We start from the raw sequence: 16,970 nt of genomic DNA, 5'->3' as shown, positions 1-16,970 counted from the left end.
GTTTCAAAGAGCTGTCCTGTCTGTAAGTAAAAGATTTGTCTCATCTCAGTGTCTCTCCAAAAAGCACAGGAAGAGAAAGAAAACTATTAATAATCTTCTAGGCTGACCTTTACATTTTCTTGTTATATTACATTCTCAGGGGTGTGTTCATCAGAAGAACGAGCTCTGGGTCCCAGAGGAAAAGGCATTACAACAGTGGAGGCAGAATGAGTCATGTGGGCATCTTGAGCCTGATGTGAGATGGATTTATTCTGCAACAGGCAGCAAATGCTGTCAAACCCTGGGCTAGCAGTGATGGGCAAAGTGAACTTCCCTGCTGTGCTGTGATTTCATTCTTACACATACTAATTACTGTACCACTTGCAGTTGATTTTGAAAGAGAAATTCGCATCAAGAAGACACCTAACTTGTGAGCAAGCACCGAGAGGGGAAATGGAGATTTCAGTGAGAACCACATGGGCTATTTGCAGAGGACAGGCTACAGCACAGAGAGCTGATTGGAAAGCTTCAATTCCAGAGTGCAGGATGTGTGGCCAGGCCCCAGAGAGCATTAGTCATCTCATAAGTAAATGCTCAGAGCTGGCCGGAGATGAGTACAAAATACAGCATGACAAAGCTGGCAGTGCTGTGCACAGCCCGTGCTGCCAGGGAAGGGGGCACAGCCACAATCAGCATCACCACCCCAGGCCAGGTAAATCGAGAGAACTGAGAAGTTAAACGTGAAGTTTGCTGTCAGAAGGCAGATGTGGTGCCTCCAGAGGAAGTTCATCAGTTACTTCTCCACTGGATGACGGCATCGGTAGAAAATAACAAGAAGTCACTGACAAACATGTATGTGGCAGGAAGTGAATTAAAAATGGGGCACGAAAATGGCACAGATCTTACAGAGTCCTGCTCTCCAGTGGGCTGAGGTGTTGTGTCGAGGACCTCAGGTGCAGTGTCCAAACCAGACACGGGCTCTCCCTGGCACCGCAGCATCCTCACCATGGGATGTCGGCTGAGGTCCCGACCCGGCAAAAGCCAGGGTGAAACGTGAAACCGGCGCTAGCTCCGCGGCGTTGGTGCAGCGCTGCCCCCCGGCTGTCCCCGCATTGATCCCGCGGGTCCCGGGACGCGCCCCCCGCCGCCGGGGGGGGTCAGGAGGGGGGCGCGGGGGCCGCTCCCCCGCGGGGCCGGGCTGCGGCGGGGGCCGCTTTCCAGAGAATACGGTAAACATGTTCGCATCACGTGCGGCCGCTCCCGCCGGCCGCGGCGCGGGACCGGCCGGGAGGGCGGGACGGGACGGGACCCGCGCTCCGCCGGCCGAGCGGGGCCGCTTTAAGAGGCCGCCGGGCGCCGCCGCCTCGCCCTGCCCGCCCCGGCGGAGAGCGATGCCCGCGGCGCCGTAGGGCGGGAGGCTCCGGCACCATGGGGCTGTGCTACAGCCTGCGCTCCCGCCTGGCCGCCGCGCACCCCTCCGCGCCCTACGGCAGCCGCGGCGAGCCGGACACCCCCGCGGCGGCCGAGCACGGGGACCCGCAGGTGCGGCACCGGCTGCGGCAGGACCTGGTGGCCAAGGAGCGGGCGGACAAGAAGCGGAGCAAGAGCATCGACAAGACGCTGAAGGCGGAGAAGCGCGAGTACAAGCAGACGCACCGGCTGCTGCTGCTGGGTGAGCGGGGCGGCGCGGTTCGGCCCGGCAGGTGCGGGGCCCGAGGCCGCTGCCGGTGCCCGGGCGGGCGGAGGGGGCGGCGGCCGCGGGGGCACCGGGGCGGGGCGGGGCGCGCACGTGGCGGCGGCGCCGGGCGGGGGCTCCGGAGGCTCGGCGGGGCTGCGGCAGCGCGGGGGCAGCGGGGCCGGGGTTCGCCGTGCCCGGCCCGGGGTACCGGCGCTGGGGGGCTCTGAGCCCGGCCGCGCCCTCTGCAGTGTGCGGTAGGAGCCGATGCTCCGATGGAAGGAGCAGCCGCAGCCCAGGTGATGCTCGGCCAGAACGGGGCCGCGGCCGCTGTCCCCACGCTGTCCCCACGCTGGCGGCTCACACCGAGCCATGCAGCGGGACCGCGGCAGCAGCAGCAGCGGGGGCGGCTCTCCCGTAAGGAGGAAGCCCGGGTTTCCGTGTGCGATTTGCCGTGGTCCGCTCCGCCTCCCCGAATGCACAGCGGGCAGATGCAGCCTCTCGGGCTGTGCGGTTCCATCCAGTCCCGTGCACCAGCCCTCGTTCCCTGCATCGCAGCTCGTCCCTGCCCCGGACTGCGCAGGGATGCTCCTGCACGGTGACAGCACCGGCATCGCCTTCCCGAGGGTGCCCTATGGAAAGGCGCTTTAATTATGCAATTGTGTGATGTCTGAGCTTGTGTAGTACACGACCCCAACCCAAACAGGCTTAGAAAGTCATGTATTGGCCTTCAGGTAAGTCCAAGGAGGCTGGAAATGTTTCCACTCCTCCGCCCCTCAGTGCAATGCAGGTGGACTACAGGTTACCCTGAGCACCTTGAAATAATAGAGAATATTTTCGAATGTTCACAAATAACTTAAGCGCCTCTTGCCCTTGGAGCGTGTGTGGTTCTGCAGGGCATAAACAGCAAAACTTGGCCTTCATCTTATCGGTGTGTGTTTGCAGCCTGTAATAGAAGAGCAGAATTTTAAGGAGCTTTAGAAGATGATATTGGACCTAGTTTTCTGCATCTTGGTGGTAAAAGTTTCTACTGAAGCAGAACTTCTTTTGATGTGGTTGCAGCTATACTGATGCAAATCTGCTCATAAAGGTGTCCCTCCCTCTCATGGGAAGGGAGTTGAGCAACACTTGTGGGAAGAGTAAAGCATCATGTGCTGTGACTGTTGGTAAGAAATCACACCTCTACCCACCGTGCATTCCTTTCAAGCACCCCATACCTGTAGGTGTGTTACCATTTGGTGTTTTAATGTATTTCCAGTTTGTTCTGTAGTGAACAAGTGTGTGAAGGGGGAGCCGTGAGAACTTTTCTCTCTTTGTAGATTAAATAAGAAAAAAATCCAACAGCAGGGCTAGTTTTGATGTTAATCTACAAGCCTTTAAGTCATAAAGGCTATGATACAGGCTTCTGTAGGCAGTACTTCAGTTGCCTGGTTTTTAATAAAGAGCTGGGTTTTGCTGCAATGACATTGAACACTGAGTGGGTTAAACAACACATCTGAGTGGTTTAGAGTTGTCTATGGTGAAGCCAACAGAGCTTTCTTTGTCAAAATACTGATTTATAAATCTGATGGATATGAGTCAGTGTTATGCTGGCAGTCGTTTATTATATTTCAGTCTGGACTTGAATAGCAGGAAGTCACTTTTTGGCCCTCTTGTAAATCTTGGGATGCCTAAGAGACCCATTTCCCTGCTCCTTGCACAGGGACTGTCAGTTTTCCAGTTTCCTTCCCCTGCTGCTTCTCCCCTGCATCCCACTCTCACTGTTGCTTTGAGAATTCTCTGTTTCTAAACTGGAATATGAAGTTTGGGGTACATTTGGTGATCCTACATGTACATCAGCAGGTATTGCTGCCACAGCTGAGTGTGTCTGTGCTGGGATTGCACACACCAATTGAGCAGGAGGGTGATGATGAATGCCGGGGGCAGAAGTGTCCAGCTGGGATTTAAAGCTGCAGCTGAATCTTCCTCTAAGGAATGGAGTTAGGGTGGGGAACAAGTGCAGAGCCAGGAGTGTCTCCTCATTTGGGCTGAAGCTCAATGGCAAAAGCTGCAGTAGATACTTGGAGTTTCTCACTTGTGTTCCCAATTTTTAGGCTGATGTGCTCCTGTAGGAGAGCATTGCTGACAGGGACAGCAAGGGACACTGGGGTGCCAGCTCTCTCTGTAACAGATTTTAGATGAAAACTGCTCTGATGCTCCAGGGCTGAATTATTTGTATCATGTGGCTGCAGTAGCTGGGCTTCCAAGGGCTGTGCTGGGGATGTGGAGTGTTCCTTCCTATGGCCGGGCTGTGCAGGACAGGGAGTGCACAGTCACTGTGAGATCTCTGTGGTTTGGTGTTGTGGTGTGTGTGTAACTTACACAGCTGTTACTCAGAGTATCACTCACTTAGGCTCTTCAGCTCACCTTATACCTATGTTCCCATGTTGTAGTTCCTTTTTTTTGGAAGGACAAGTTCATCATTTTATTGAGATGCTCAGGGATGTGTGGTGTAGTTACTCAATGGACAGCTTTATGCCATTAATTGACTTAGGTTTCTTTAATAATTTTTCAGTAGTTTTTCATCACCACTTCTGTATGAGATAAAATCCCAATCCCTGCAACTTCTCTTAATTTCAACAGAGCGAAGATCTTGCATCTGCGGTGTTTTGGAGGCAATAATCTGACTCTGTACTTGCAGCAGAGCAGTGGGAGGTTTTTTGCTTTGTTTTTGTGAAATGCTCCACCAGGTGTAATCTTTCTGGATTTTGTTTAGTGAACTCTACAAGTCACAACTTCAAGATTACAATCACTGTTTTGTTGGCAGCATAGTGTGAGTTCAGGGATACTACTGGGAATAGGAGGTGATTTTTCATTGCATGGAGTTGTTTTTTTTTGTTAGAGAATAATCCTGGCTCTAAAAGTGAAAGTCTGTGGTTATGGGGGAACAGATTTTATACTTTGTCATAAAACAATTCTATTACCGATGTGCTTTCTTACTTGTGACACTAATGTGGGTTTTCCCCTCTATATATTTTTTTTTATTTTAAAGACTGGAAGGTATGAATCTGGTTTGCTGTAAGAGAGTGAACTTGGGCTGGTCCCCTCTCAGTGCTTTGCAAATCTCTGGGTACTTGGATTTTACACTGTCCCAGGCTGAATTCTTGCCTATGTAAAAAGTACTTGCAGCTTATTCCCATCTTGAAAAGGAACTGCAGATACCAATATATTAATAGAGAAATATGCACTTGTCACCCTAAATATTTATATTAAACTACAACTTATAAAATAACAACCATTCTGAATGTTCCCTACATCAGTGCTTAAGTAAAAATTGTTTTAACAGAAAGATTTATGCTGGTGCAAATATGAATATAGGGTATGCAAATGGGAAGTTTTTCTGGGGAAATATATTATAGAGAAGAAAAACACACTTTAAAAAGTTGGGAAATATCAGTGTGAAGACTGGCCACAGTCACCCTCTCTGTGTGTGCTGCATGGTGAGCCCCTGCCTGCCATATAATTAAGGACTGTTTTGTATGGTTTACATTGTATTTTCTTCCCCAGGGCTGGTACTCCATTCAGGGCACAAGATGGATGTTGTGTAGTGAATGAGCAGCTATTCAATATTCTTATCCTCCTCATACAATGTGTCACCCTGTGCCCTATCTCCATCATACCCTGTGCTGAATAAAGAACTGTTGAATTCTTCATGCTCCAGCACTGATCACTGCAGGGACTGAATGCCCCACAAATGTCAGTGCATGGCACTGCTGAGACATGAGGTGGTACCCTCCTCCTTTTGTGGATGCTGGAGGGGGAAATGCCACCAAAGGCTAAAGCTGAAATTGTCCAAAGGCACCACGGATTTTATATCAGCCCTGTCTCTAATTTTCATCCATAGTACACAACTTTTTTTTGTGGGTTTTTTTGGTTTTTTTAGTAAATACTTTCTGTATTTAGATCATGGACCTCATTGTTGTGAACACTCAGCACTTTTGCAGAGGGAGTTTTAGGAGCTCTAAGCACCCAGGAGTGAGAAGCACAGCTGGTTATCCCTGGTGGAAGCTCTGTAGCAGACTGAAGCTGGCCTGGTTCTCCAGGGCAGCGGGTAATGGCAAATTCCACAAAATATCCCTTCTCTCCTGGTGATTCCCTCTCTTGCTAGCTCACAGGGAGGTGGTTATCTTGGCAGTGCTTCTCTCAGGATGGTGTGGGAGAGGAAGACACCCAGTTATAAAGACAAGCATGTGCTCAAGCACTTGACAAAATTCCATCTTGTTGACAAGATTTTCATTCACTTGCAACCAGTTTGTTTCTTGTGCCCCATGTATTATGAGCTGCAAAAGAGGGCACACACCCTGCTGAAAAGCATGTTATCCTTATCAGAAGATCATGTAAAAGATGTACAGGATAAAATAGACTAAAAATATAGAGGGAGTCTTTATCCTGGTGCTTCCTAATTCTCAAGAACAAGATTTTTCATGCTAAACATTTTATACCAAACTTCCCCTTTAAGAAAAGCAGGAATAGGACAAAATAAATCCTAGGGAATGCCTGTGATGTGTGTATCTTGTAGCACACTGTGATACCAGCTGGAGAGGCAGCAGTGTGCACTTCCCCAAACGGGCTGTCTGTAGTGGTGAAGGAATTACAATATTTTCCAATAGGGCTCCCAATAATTACCAGATACTACAAGAACATTTGGACATGGGAATATCTCTGTGGTTTCCATCTGCCCAGTACTTCCTAGTGCAGACATGACAATCCTGCTGGGGACAGCAAGGAGGTGGAATGCTAATTATGGATCTTCCTTATGAGGAGCCTCTGCATGAGGAGTCCTGCTCAGTTCCCACTGCTGCATCCAAAATGTAATGCCTTTTCAGTCAGTAAATGGAGATCTTCTGGTTTGGAATAGGTTCACCACAAACAAAAATAACTGGGAAGCTTTGCAAAATTTAAGAAAGGTTTACCCAGTGTGCAGGCAATGCTGGCTGCAGCTGTGATGTGATTTGTGGTTGTTTGCTGAATCTCAGAACAACTCAATGTCCTCAGCAGTGGCACCTCTATGCTTTAGATCACTTGGTAAAGTAATTTCTCTCCTGCTCTCATTTTAAATTTCATAGGAAGGGGAGAGGCAAGCTACTTCTCATGTCGTGTTTTGTTTTGTTCTGTTTTGTTTTGGTTGGTTTTGTTTTCATTTGTTTTTTTTTCCTTGAGAGCTCCTGATAGTGACTTTCCTCCACATAAACAAAAAGATCATTAGCCTCGGGCAGACACATGGTGTGGGGAGCTCCAGCCAGCATATCTGAAGTCTGGCAAAGTTTGAGCTGCTTCAAACAGGGTCTGGCAGTGGAAGGTGTCTGAAAAGCTGGAGCTGCACTGCTCTGAGTGAGTGAGGATGGAGGGCTGCTAATGGATGGCAATTCTGTGTGAGGCAAGGTGAATGTTCCCTACAGGGATCTGAACTGCAAACTGATGACTTTCACAGTCGTAGTTCATGCTGAAGGGATGCTCTGTGCATGTGTAAGCACGAATTTTTGTGGGGAGGGGGTGAGGAGTCTGAAGGATCCCCAGGACCAGCCATGCCTGTGCAGTCACACAGCAGCATAAATGTACAGAGTTCTCCCTTTCCCCAGCAGAGATGCCATCTCTGTGTGGTGGTAATCTGGTTTTTTCACTCATTAAATGCCTGGTGGCAAAAAGATCATCATCCATCACTCCAGAGAGGCTGCATTCATCTGTAGCCATGGAGCCAATTTCAGAGTTATCTGAGAATTTTTATTTTTAAAGCTCAAACTCCACCCCAACAGAGCTCTCTTTTTGACTTTACTTTTCTGACCTTGTGATCCTGTTGCTTGGTCAGCACCATCTGCTTCCAGAGCAGGCAAAATGTCTTGCTTGCTTCTGTGCAACTGTTGGCAGTGCTCTCCACTGGGACATCTTAAATTCAGCTGTCCCCTGTGCAAGGGCCTCCCTGGAGGGAAAACCTCGAGGAGTGCAGTTAATTACATGCAGTTCTTCCCTGGCTCCCTTAAATTTGGGAGTGTCCTTATTCACAAATATGCATGATTTCATTGAATTTCCTTCTAATTGCAACAATTTAAAAATGTCAGGAAAAAAGCTTGGCAATTCCCTGGTGTGAGGACAACTCAGATGCTTTTCATGAGAAAGCTCAGTTACCAGGCATAGAAATCCATGATGGTTTCAATATTCAGACCTGAAGAATGTGTCTTGAGAAGAGAAGTTGAACTCCATGACTTATTCTTATTGTTCCCCTGCTCAGTGAAGCATTTGAGAACCAAGCCATGCAAGCTTTATAAATAGCTCAGCCAAAGTTTTCTTTACTTCCTCTAATGTGTTCCCTCTGCAAAGAAAACCCACAGTGTCTGTGTCTGGGCAGCATTTTAAAAGATCTGTATGTCACTAAAGGGCAGAAAAGTTGGTGGGTATTCTCTGCATTGAGGGATGGCAGCAGGTGTCACACAGATGTCAGAAAGTTGATGTTTTTATTTTGCCAAGTGAAGGAAGGGGATGCTGAGGAGGATGGGTAGGTTCCTAGCATGGAGTAAGATGCAGTTTTATAATCTCCAGTTTTGCTCTGTTAAGCCACTTCTGCCTCAGGGTTTGGGAAGAGGGAACAAGCACTATCACAGCTGTGCTTCCTCTGCATTATGTTACAGGAGGCTTGAACCCAAATAAGTTGCTTTTAGAATGTAATGCTTGCATTTTGAGAGCATTCCTTTGACTTTGGAGTCAGTCACACTCTGACTGCTGAGGCTACCTTGCAGAGCAGCTTGTGAGGTGTGTGCTGCACAGAAACCCGAGCCTCAGCTGTAAATTGTTCCCGTCACATTGCAGAGATTTTACATCTCACTGATGCCCTGGAATAGTTTGGATCATGGGCCTGCTGCTGGTGAATGTTGTTGTGTGCCAGCCCTGCAGGGACCAAAGGCTGCAGGAAGGGGCTCTCCAGGCTTTGGTCCTTTCTGGCTTTCCAGTTTTGGTTGCAGCAGTTGGAGTGGGGCACCAGCAGCTGGGCAGTGCTGTCAGGCTCCTTGCTGCAGGTGATGAGCTGTGCTGGCTTTTTGTGGAGTGGTGCCCTGGAGAGCAGAGAGCCTGGGGTGGAAACCAGTCTGGGTGCTCTGCTTCAGCACTTGGGCTGTGCCTCTCCGATGGGGAGACGCTGCTGCAGAAATGAGGGAAAAAAGGCACTTTTTAGAGTTTGACCTCCTCTTTCTCTGTGTCATCCTCATTGCACGTACACCACCTCTTCCTCTTTCCTACTCCACCCCCAACTGAACACAATTTTTAGTTTGTGGGCTGTATTTGTTTGGGTTTGCATTTTTCCTGGTTGCTTTTCATGCTGAAGTCTCAGGATCACTGGTTAGCTGGGAGGTTTTCTAGAGCATGGGGGCATTTGTGTGAGTGGGACTTAACATGGGGAGGAAATGTGGATACTGAGGAGAAGGGCATGGCTGTGAGCTGGAAATCTGCGTTCACATGTTTTAGGTTTTTATAAATACCAGTTAAAACTGTCTGCTTGGAAGAGAAATACTCTGTGAAATTCTGCCTTGATGCTTTCCCTACCTTACCTCCACACAGGAAATTCACAATTTGATACAACTGATTTTTCTCTGCTGATGAAAAGCATGGAACAAATTCCTTTTAGACTGTACAAGCTGAAAGATATTTTCTCCCCTGATCCCTTAACACTACCTGGGCTCTCATTTCTCCCAGCTTCTGTGAAGTTCAGCCTCATCTGTAGCATTTTGTGGGTTTAGGTAGTGAGTGATGCAGGACTTCACTTGCTCATGTTTCAGAAGAATATGTATTTGTTTTTAACTTCAGATATTCACAAGGAAAATTCTTCTTCTCATCTGTTTTTGCCAAACAAAAATAAACATGAAATTTGAGTGGCTAGTTCTCAAACATGTATGTATCCTTGTGATTCCAGTGGGATTATTCATGTGAGCAAGGGCAGTGTCCCCTCAGAGTCACTGTGTGCTCCCATCCCACCTGGACACTCTATCCCCTGGGCAAGGCACAGGGACACACCTTGAAACTGGTGTAACCACCTGAGTGCAGAACCAGCTAATGCAACCTGAGTATCACTGTCAAGCCCAAATGGGACTTTTATGGTACAAAGGAATTTACGAAAATGTTATTTGATACTTTGTTTGCTGTTGAGTTATTCTGCATTAGGGGGTTTGAGGATCTGTTGCTTCTAGTCGAGGTCTAAGCAAAATCTACATACTGCAAAGGTATTTAGTGTTCAGGATTATTTTGGGAGGGGGCTGAGGAAAGGCCTGATAAGTTATGTACTTGACCACATGTAGTTAAAAATATTATTTGGAATATAAACTTCCTTGTCTGAAGACCAGCTTTATGCACGGAGTCAAAAAGCACAAAAAGCAGTTCTCCTCCTGGCCTCCATAAGTATACCTTAATGCTGTTGAATCCTGGAAATTATGCAGGGCATGCTTTTTAAATGTTGATTTTGACTTCTTGCCTGGGACCAAGTGTAAAGTCTTTCCAAGGAAATACTTAGAAGACTTGCAATGAAACCCAAAAGCTGCTGCCAAACCTTAGTTTTTAGAAAGGGAGTAGGGGGCAATCCAGCCTGTTAAAAACTTCCAGTTGTTTGTAATTAAATCCACTTCTTCTGTGCACAATAAATATATACTTAGAAAAAGATCATTTTACATAATACTTATGTGGTTTGGTGCTGCTTTTCAGCTGCTACAATTCCAGCAGTAGGTTTGCTGGTTTTGTCTGGGAAGGTTGCTGAGAGCTGGGAAGCCAGGGCTGGTGCAGCTGTGCCACTGCAGTGGCAGGGATCCATGTATCCAGTGGTGACAGGCAGGGCGAGCCAGGGAATCCTTTTCTCATCATGAACGATCTTTCCCACTAGTTCAAGTTTGTTTTGGACTGGCAGGGATGGGAATGAAGGGGAGATAAAAATATCCTGTCCGCACGTCCCTCTGCGCCAGCAGCGGCACCGCTGTGGCTTTGGGGGAAACTCTGGGATTGCAGGAACTTCTCATCACTTTGGGGGCTGGCAGGAGGCAGGACCACCAAATCCTCACCACCCTGAGCTTGGTGTGCCACGGTTTATTGGAGATTGTTTCAAATCCACTGCCATCATTCATCTGGAGGATGGCGCTCGTAGGGTGAGGGGGACAGCCCGAGTGTGAGTTTATCCAAGAGATAAATTTTATATTCACTCTTGACAAGGGAGGGGATTTTTTCCCAGGATGGCACAGAGAAATTGTCAGGTTTTACTGGGCAGGTTGCTGTGATGGAGTATACACAAGGCATAGAAAGAGCAGAGAGGAGCAGCTTAGAGGTATTATCTCATAAGTGACATAAGAAAAACTATGAAGCCTTCTAGAGCAGATTTGTTGGGATTTGAGATGAAAATCCCTGTGGCTTGCTGAGATTATCCCCCAGCATATGGCAGGGAATGTAACAGAGAGATAGAATTAGCTGCTAATGATCTGGACACCTCTTGGAAACAGATGTTTGTAGTCCTGTATAACTGCTTGCTATTTTGTTTGTCCAAAGTCTGGATTACTCAACAACAGGCCTGGCATGGTATTGGAATGCTTGCTATCTTCATTTCCCACTGATCTCACCCAGTACAGGTCATCTCTTCCTTAGCAATGCTGCTGCAGTAATCTGATGTGAAATTGGGCTGGAGAATGAGGGAGATGGCTCACGGCAGTGCCAGCAGCTGGAGTTAGCCAAGGGCCAGGGAGTGCTGGGGAAGCTGCAGGGATCTCCTTGGGCAACCCAGGATGGCACTGGGCACCACCCTGCTGCTCCTGCATGGGCAGGGTGCATCTGGGGTTTCTTGAGAAGATGAGTTTCTGATAGATCTCTATGGCAAATGATGCTGCAGTTGAGGAGAGGATTGCTCAGACTCAATGCTGCTGCATGGGCAAGCACCTGATGTAAAAATAAAAGGCCCTGGGTTACACATTTTGGTAGTTTTGGTACCCCCTTACCCTGACTTTGAGCTGTTGTCAATAAATACCTGACTTACCCTCACTGCTGTTTAAGGCACCAAAGTTTCCAACTCAGGCATGTAATTCCCATAATTTCTCTTTGGGATCTCTTAATTTACTTGAGTGTTACTTGAGCAATCTGCCCTTTAACACTTGCTATGCTTAAATTTCTTTACATATAAAAATGCTTCCTAAGTTACTTTTCTTAATTTACATTCTTGGAGGACATATTGTTGGAGCTGGAAACCTTTATTAAGGTGGGGAAAAAAATTGTTAACTGTAAGTTCAGCTCATCTCTTTTCCACCCCTTCCCTTCATGTTAAACTTCCTTTTGGACTTTATCTTTTACAGTAAAAGCAAGACCTTAACCTCAACTTCTCTTTCTAAGTTAGATTCTTTTGACCTGGCGTCATCTTTGTTACAAGGCTTCACACACTGCAGTACAATAATATTTTTCTTGTGGTGCAATGAGCAGTGCTGCAGACGCTGTTCCAGATGGGGTCATTTTTTCTCTAAATTAGCAACTGCCTTAATAGATATTTTCCGTGGCTTCCAAACTGTGTGGTGTTGCTTGAACGAAAATGTAATTCCACTGAGAGATTTCAAACCCAGCTTTTGCTGGGCTTCCAGAAATAATTTTTTTTAAAGTATTTGTACAGTTGTAACGAGTTTGCTAGCGTGTTGTGCTTTCATGTTGCAGTTGTGCCTTTAGAATTAGATGGAAAATCTGAATATTATCTGGTATATTAATCTCAAAGAACAGCATTTTCATGGAGGATACCTTATTAATGTAAGGGTTAAAATATGGCAAATGTATTTTGAAACAACTGGAATATTTCCTTGCATGAAGAGCAAAAAGCCCAGTTCTCTGCCTCCAGAGATACTTGTAAAGCTTCACTTCAGACTGGTTAATCTTCTGTCATTTTAAAATAATCATTTGATATTGCAATTTAACATTAACAGCTTGCTTCTGTTCACTTGAAACTTTGTGGAGAGGATTCTTACACAAACAAAATGTGATGTGGACTTTTGAAATCCTTGGTGGTGGCTGCTCTGGCAGGACATGAGTGGACTCAGGATCATTTCCTTGAGTTCTTGTCACAGAAAACATGGAAAATGCCGGAAATAATGAAAAATCCACCAGGACATAATACAAGCCTTAGGATCACAGATACTTTTCAGAATATCAGTTTCTGAATAGTTGAATTTATTCCAGAGAAATTCTAATATTTTTGTTGGTTATTCAGCTAATATCATTAGCATAGCTAATAGTAAATGATTAAATTTAAACTGTGCTGTTTCTAAGTCTTTTAAGATTACAGGATCTGTAATTGCTTTTGAGATAGAGAGTTTGTAATTCAGTCCCATATTCTTTTTGTAGCTCATTGCCCCTCCTGGTTCTCTTGAGCTACCAGCACACTCAATCATTCCTTGTGCTAGGCAGGATTTTTTAAAATGCCAAAACCACAAGGACTGTTGCAATTTTCTTACAGTTCCATCACGTGAAAGGCCCTGAACCACCTTCAGGCCTTGCCCCGGCGCGTTGCAGCCTCTGTGCTTTTGAGGGTGGGCAGCCACTGCCACGTTCCATGAACAGCCTGGCACTGGAAAAGGTGCAGAAGGGACAGCAAAGGGCACTGGGCAAGGCCTGGGTGTGAGCAAGAGCAGCCCTTTGTGTTTGTGCATTTGGGACGAGCACGGTTTGTGCTGGAGCACGGAACTGGCTCATCCCTTCCCACCCGACGCCTGGGAGATGCTGCTGGAGCTTTTGTGTTTGGGCAGAGAAAGTGGGATTTTTGTACAGCCAAAGAGCTGAAGCTGTGCTGGAGGGTGGGAGAGACCCCTGCCAGCTCCCCATGGGAACAGGGCTGGGAGGGCATGAATTTGTTAGGTCTGTGGGGGTAGTTTGGTTCAGTGGAGCTCTCCTGTGAAGATGTCACAAGAGTGAATGCCTTGGCCATTAGGAATTTGTCCACACTGCATTATTAGAAGAGATTCCTATTTTATTTTTTTTAATTTTATCCTACACCTGCATCCTACTATGCATAGAGAAAGTCTTGCTTCTGTGACTTGGGAAGCAGCAATTTTCCAGTGCTTCCCAAAATTTCCTCCAGAAAGGGATTATGTCAGATCTGACTCAGATGCTTATGGCAAACAGTGCGTCTCAGCACAGCGAGTTCTGGAGGGACCCTCACACTCAGGAGCTGATCACAGCAGTGAGGACAGTGCTGGGGGAAGAGAGCTTTTCCTTGGATTAACTCAGGGGACAGTCAAACACTTTGGTTTGACTGGCTTGGCCCTATTTCCAAGCTGGACCTTCTTATTTCTCAAGTGGGAGTAGTGTCCCTGGACACTCTAAAACTGCCAAAATTTTTTCTCCTCCCGTCCTTTGATTAAGGACTTGTTTGTTGACACTTCAGTGGGTTGTGGTTCTGATGACAGCAGCCCTTGTGTTAACCAAGGCAGAGCTGCTCACTGTTAATAGTTTCTGGCTTTGTCTCTGCTTCCTAGATGTGGTCAGATAGAGGTTCTAATGGTCTCCCAAGCTGTAAGTAGGGATAATTCTCAGTAGAAAATTCAATTCAGTGGATTTTTGCATTTCTCCAACTGTTCCCTGTGCATATATGTGGACCAGACAGAAAAACGGTGACAAAGTTATGCAGATCTCCAAGCTAATTTTAGTCTTTGTGAAAAAGCAGACCCTCATAGAAGGGTCCTATTTGCACAATAAATGTTTAAAAAGTTAGTTCTGTACATATTTCAAGATAGCTTTTCAATGGAAGATAAGTGACTAAACCTACCATGGTAATGTTTCCAGTGAACAGAATGTGGTGTAAAGTTCAGATTTACGTTTCCTATTATAGTTTAGAGGGTTTCATCTTAAAGGAGTTTTAATAGGTACCAAATGATCTCAATATCTGTCAAGGTCAATTATAGATGAGATTTTTTTTTTTCTATTTTTGCATGGAGCAGGAAACATGAAGCATCTTATTGGAATTGTTCCTAGAAGGTCTGAACTTTGCAGATGTGTGAGGTTTTCATATATCGTGGTAAAATGCTAAATCTGAAGCTCAGCAGTTTGCTCGCTGGCTGTTAACAGAAGATTCCAGCTAGTGCTGGGTCGGCAGGAAAAGAGATGAGATTGAAAGATTTCCAGCCCTGCCAAATGGACATGTCCTGGTGGGTAACTGGTCCCATTGGAGATTTTTGTTTTGGCACTTGTTTAGCCCTGGATCCTGGCTTTGTTAACCCTGGCTTTAGCTCCAGGTTCTATTACTCTCTCTTAGCACAAAGGAGAAATCCCCCACCAGAGAGATGTAGGGGAAAATCACACCAAAGTTTCCTTGGGAAAAATATCAAAGACTGTGGGAAGGAAGGATGCATGGAGAATGCAGCAGGTGGAAGGTGCAGGAGGGATGTGGGTTTATTTGTGAGGACCAAGAAGCCCTTGCAGGGAGGATGCCATGAAAGACCAGGGAAAATAGAGCAAAACAGGGTAATCAACATGCCCCTGAAGAACTACAGCAGCTCATGTATCCCTTCCAAGTGAAATGGGCACTTACATCTTCGTCCCAAATTTTGTTTAGTTCCATGAACATATATGCTTGCTTACGGAGCATATGTGTTCTCATTTAACCTAAAGCAAGGAAATTATAATTTCAAAAATTCCAAATGAAACTGTTTTTGTGTCGTCCTTCCACTTTATCATTTCGTGCAAATATTTGAAGGCATAACTAGGTGCTAACCTTGAATGTTTAATGTTAGGACTAATTTCTGCTCATTGTTTACCAAAACAGGGCCACTGTGTACCAGCAATAATGCAAGTCAGTGTCAACACCAGGCGCTGACATTTGAACAGAAGACTTGAGTTCATAATAAAACCAAGTCAAGGTTTTTAGGGTGAGTTAAATTTACTGCAGCAGCGCCCTCAAGTGCTGTGACACTTCCTAGGCCTGATGGTGCCTGTCCCATGGGGCACAGTCATGTGCTGGGGCTTGATTCTTCAGCACATTTAGCCCAGTAAGAGCCTGTAAATTGTTATGGTGGGATTTTGAGTGCTCACACAAATCTGTGAGACTATTTAAATTAAAACCTGAGTGAAAGGAAGGATGCTGGTTTGGGAGGTTCCCCTTTAATTGTGCTGTGGTAAGAAAGGTGCTTTCAGGACCAGCTTGGTTGGGAGTGATGGTGGAAGGAGACCTGAGCAGAGGAGCTTTCTTTGGACAGATCAGCCATGGGCCAGGTCCTGCAGGATGCTGATCTGGAGTCTGGGATGCTCGGTGCCAGCAGAGCCCAGTGCACAGCTTTATCAACTTCTCTGCAGCTTTCATGGCCTTTTCTTAGTCTAGGCTGCAGAGACAGAGAGCAGAATTTTCTCTGGTGTGACTCATTACCTAAAAAGAAAATTTAGGATTTAGGCATAGTAACCACTCTCCTTTGCTACTGAGGGAACTGTGTCTGGTAGGCTGTGGATTTAACCAGCACACTATTGGTGTATGGTATAAACTGCATGGACAGAACAATGGCAGTGTAAAACAACTGTGGTCTGCTAGAGGTGTTACACATCCTAAACATAAATTATTATGGCTGTGCAAGGAGCCTGTAGGCCCTGGACTCAGTGGACTGTGTCTTTGCCAGCAGAACTGCAGCTCTCCTTGCGGCAGCTGCTGGAGGGAGCCCTGGTTGCACTCACTCCTCAGCTTGTGAGCAATGAAGCCCCAGTGGCTCCTGGAATTGCAGCATCTCTCTCTCAGCTGTCTGACAAAGCTGTCTGTGTGATTTCCTCCATTCTCCAGAATTCCCTTCTCTTGAGCTCTCCATCTCTTGTCTCCCAGCACTCTGATCAAAGTAGGTCAAGTCAGCTTTGTTCAAAAGCAGAATTGCCAAGTGATGCTGCTGTGTCTGGAGAAGCAAATTCAGCCTGAGGGAATGATTCCATGGGGGTAATGCAGTCACAGAACCTGATAATTACCTGTATCCACAAAATGAACATCTGAGGCATTGCTCAGAGCAGAAGGCATCACTTGCAACTCTCCCTGTGTAAAAGTAATGCCCTTTCCTCCTAATTATTAAGGAGTATTTTTGTAAAGATACTTCAAAGTCTTTATTTCATATTTATATAGTATTCAAATGTGTGTTCTGTAGTGTCCTTTTGTGTGGGTTTCTCTGGATTCAGAGGGAATAGCAATTGCAATAGTGATAGCAATCTGTGGAATGAGGAATTGCAACATTTGGGCCATACCCACTCCTTATATTTTAGTCCTGAATGATTCTTTCTAGAATAAAACAGGAAGAAAGGAAGAGGTCAGAGGGAAGAGAATTTAGAA

At 46.3% G+C, this 16,970-nt stretch overlaps 1 protein-coding gene across 1 annotated transcript in view; it reads left to right on the top strand.

Moving 5' to 3' along the window:
- Window positions 1–1,407: 1,407 nt before the first annotated feature.
- GNAS (GNAS complex locus) overlaps window positions 1,408–16,970 on the top strand; it is a 126,922-nt gene continuing 111,359 nt past the window's right edge. Inside the window, exon 1 of the mRNA XM_058814878.1 lies at window positions 1,408–1,651. Within this exon, the coding sequence (XP_058670861.1) occupies window positions 1,408–1,651 (244 nt within the window). The remainder of the gene's footprint in view (window positions 1,652–16,970) is intronic.

The sequence above is a fragment of the Ammospiza caudacuta genome, chromosome 15 (assembly GCF_027887145.1).
Source record: "Ammospiza caudacuta isolate bAmmCau1 chromosome 15, bAmmCau1.pri, whole genome shotgun sequence".
NCBI lineage: Eukaryota > Metazoa > Chordata > Aves > Passeriformes > Passerellidae > Ammospiza > Ammospiza caudacuta.
The sequence above is the reverse complement of the archived record's forward strand: the minus strand, read 5'-3'. Positions and strand labels throughout refer to the sequence as shown.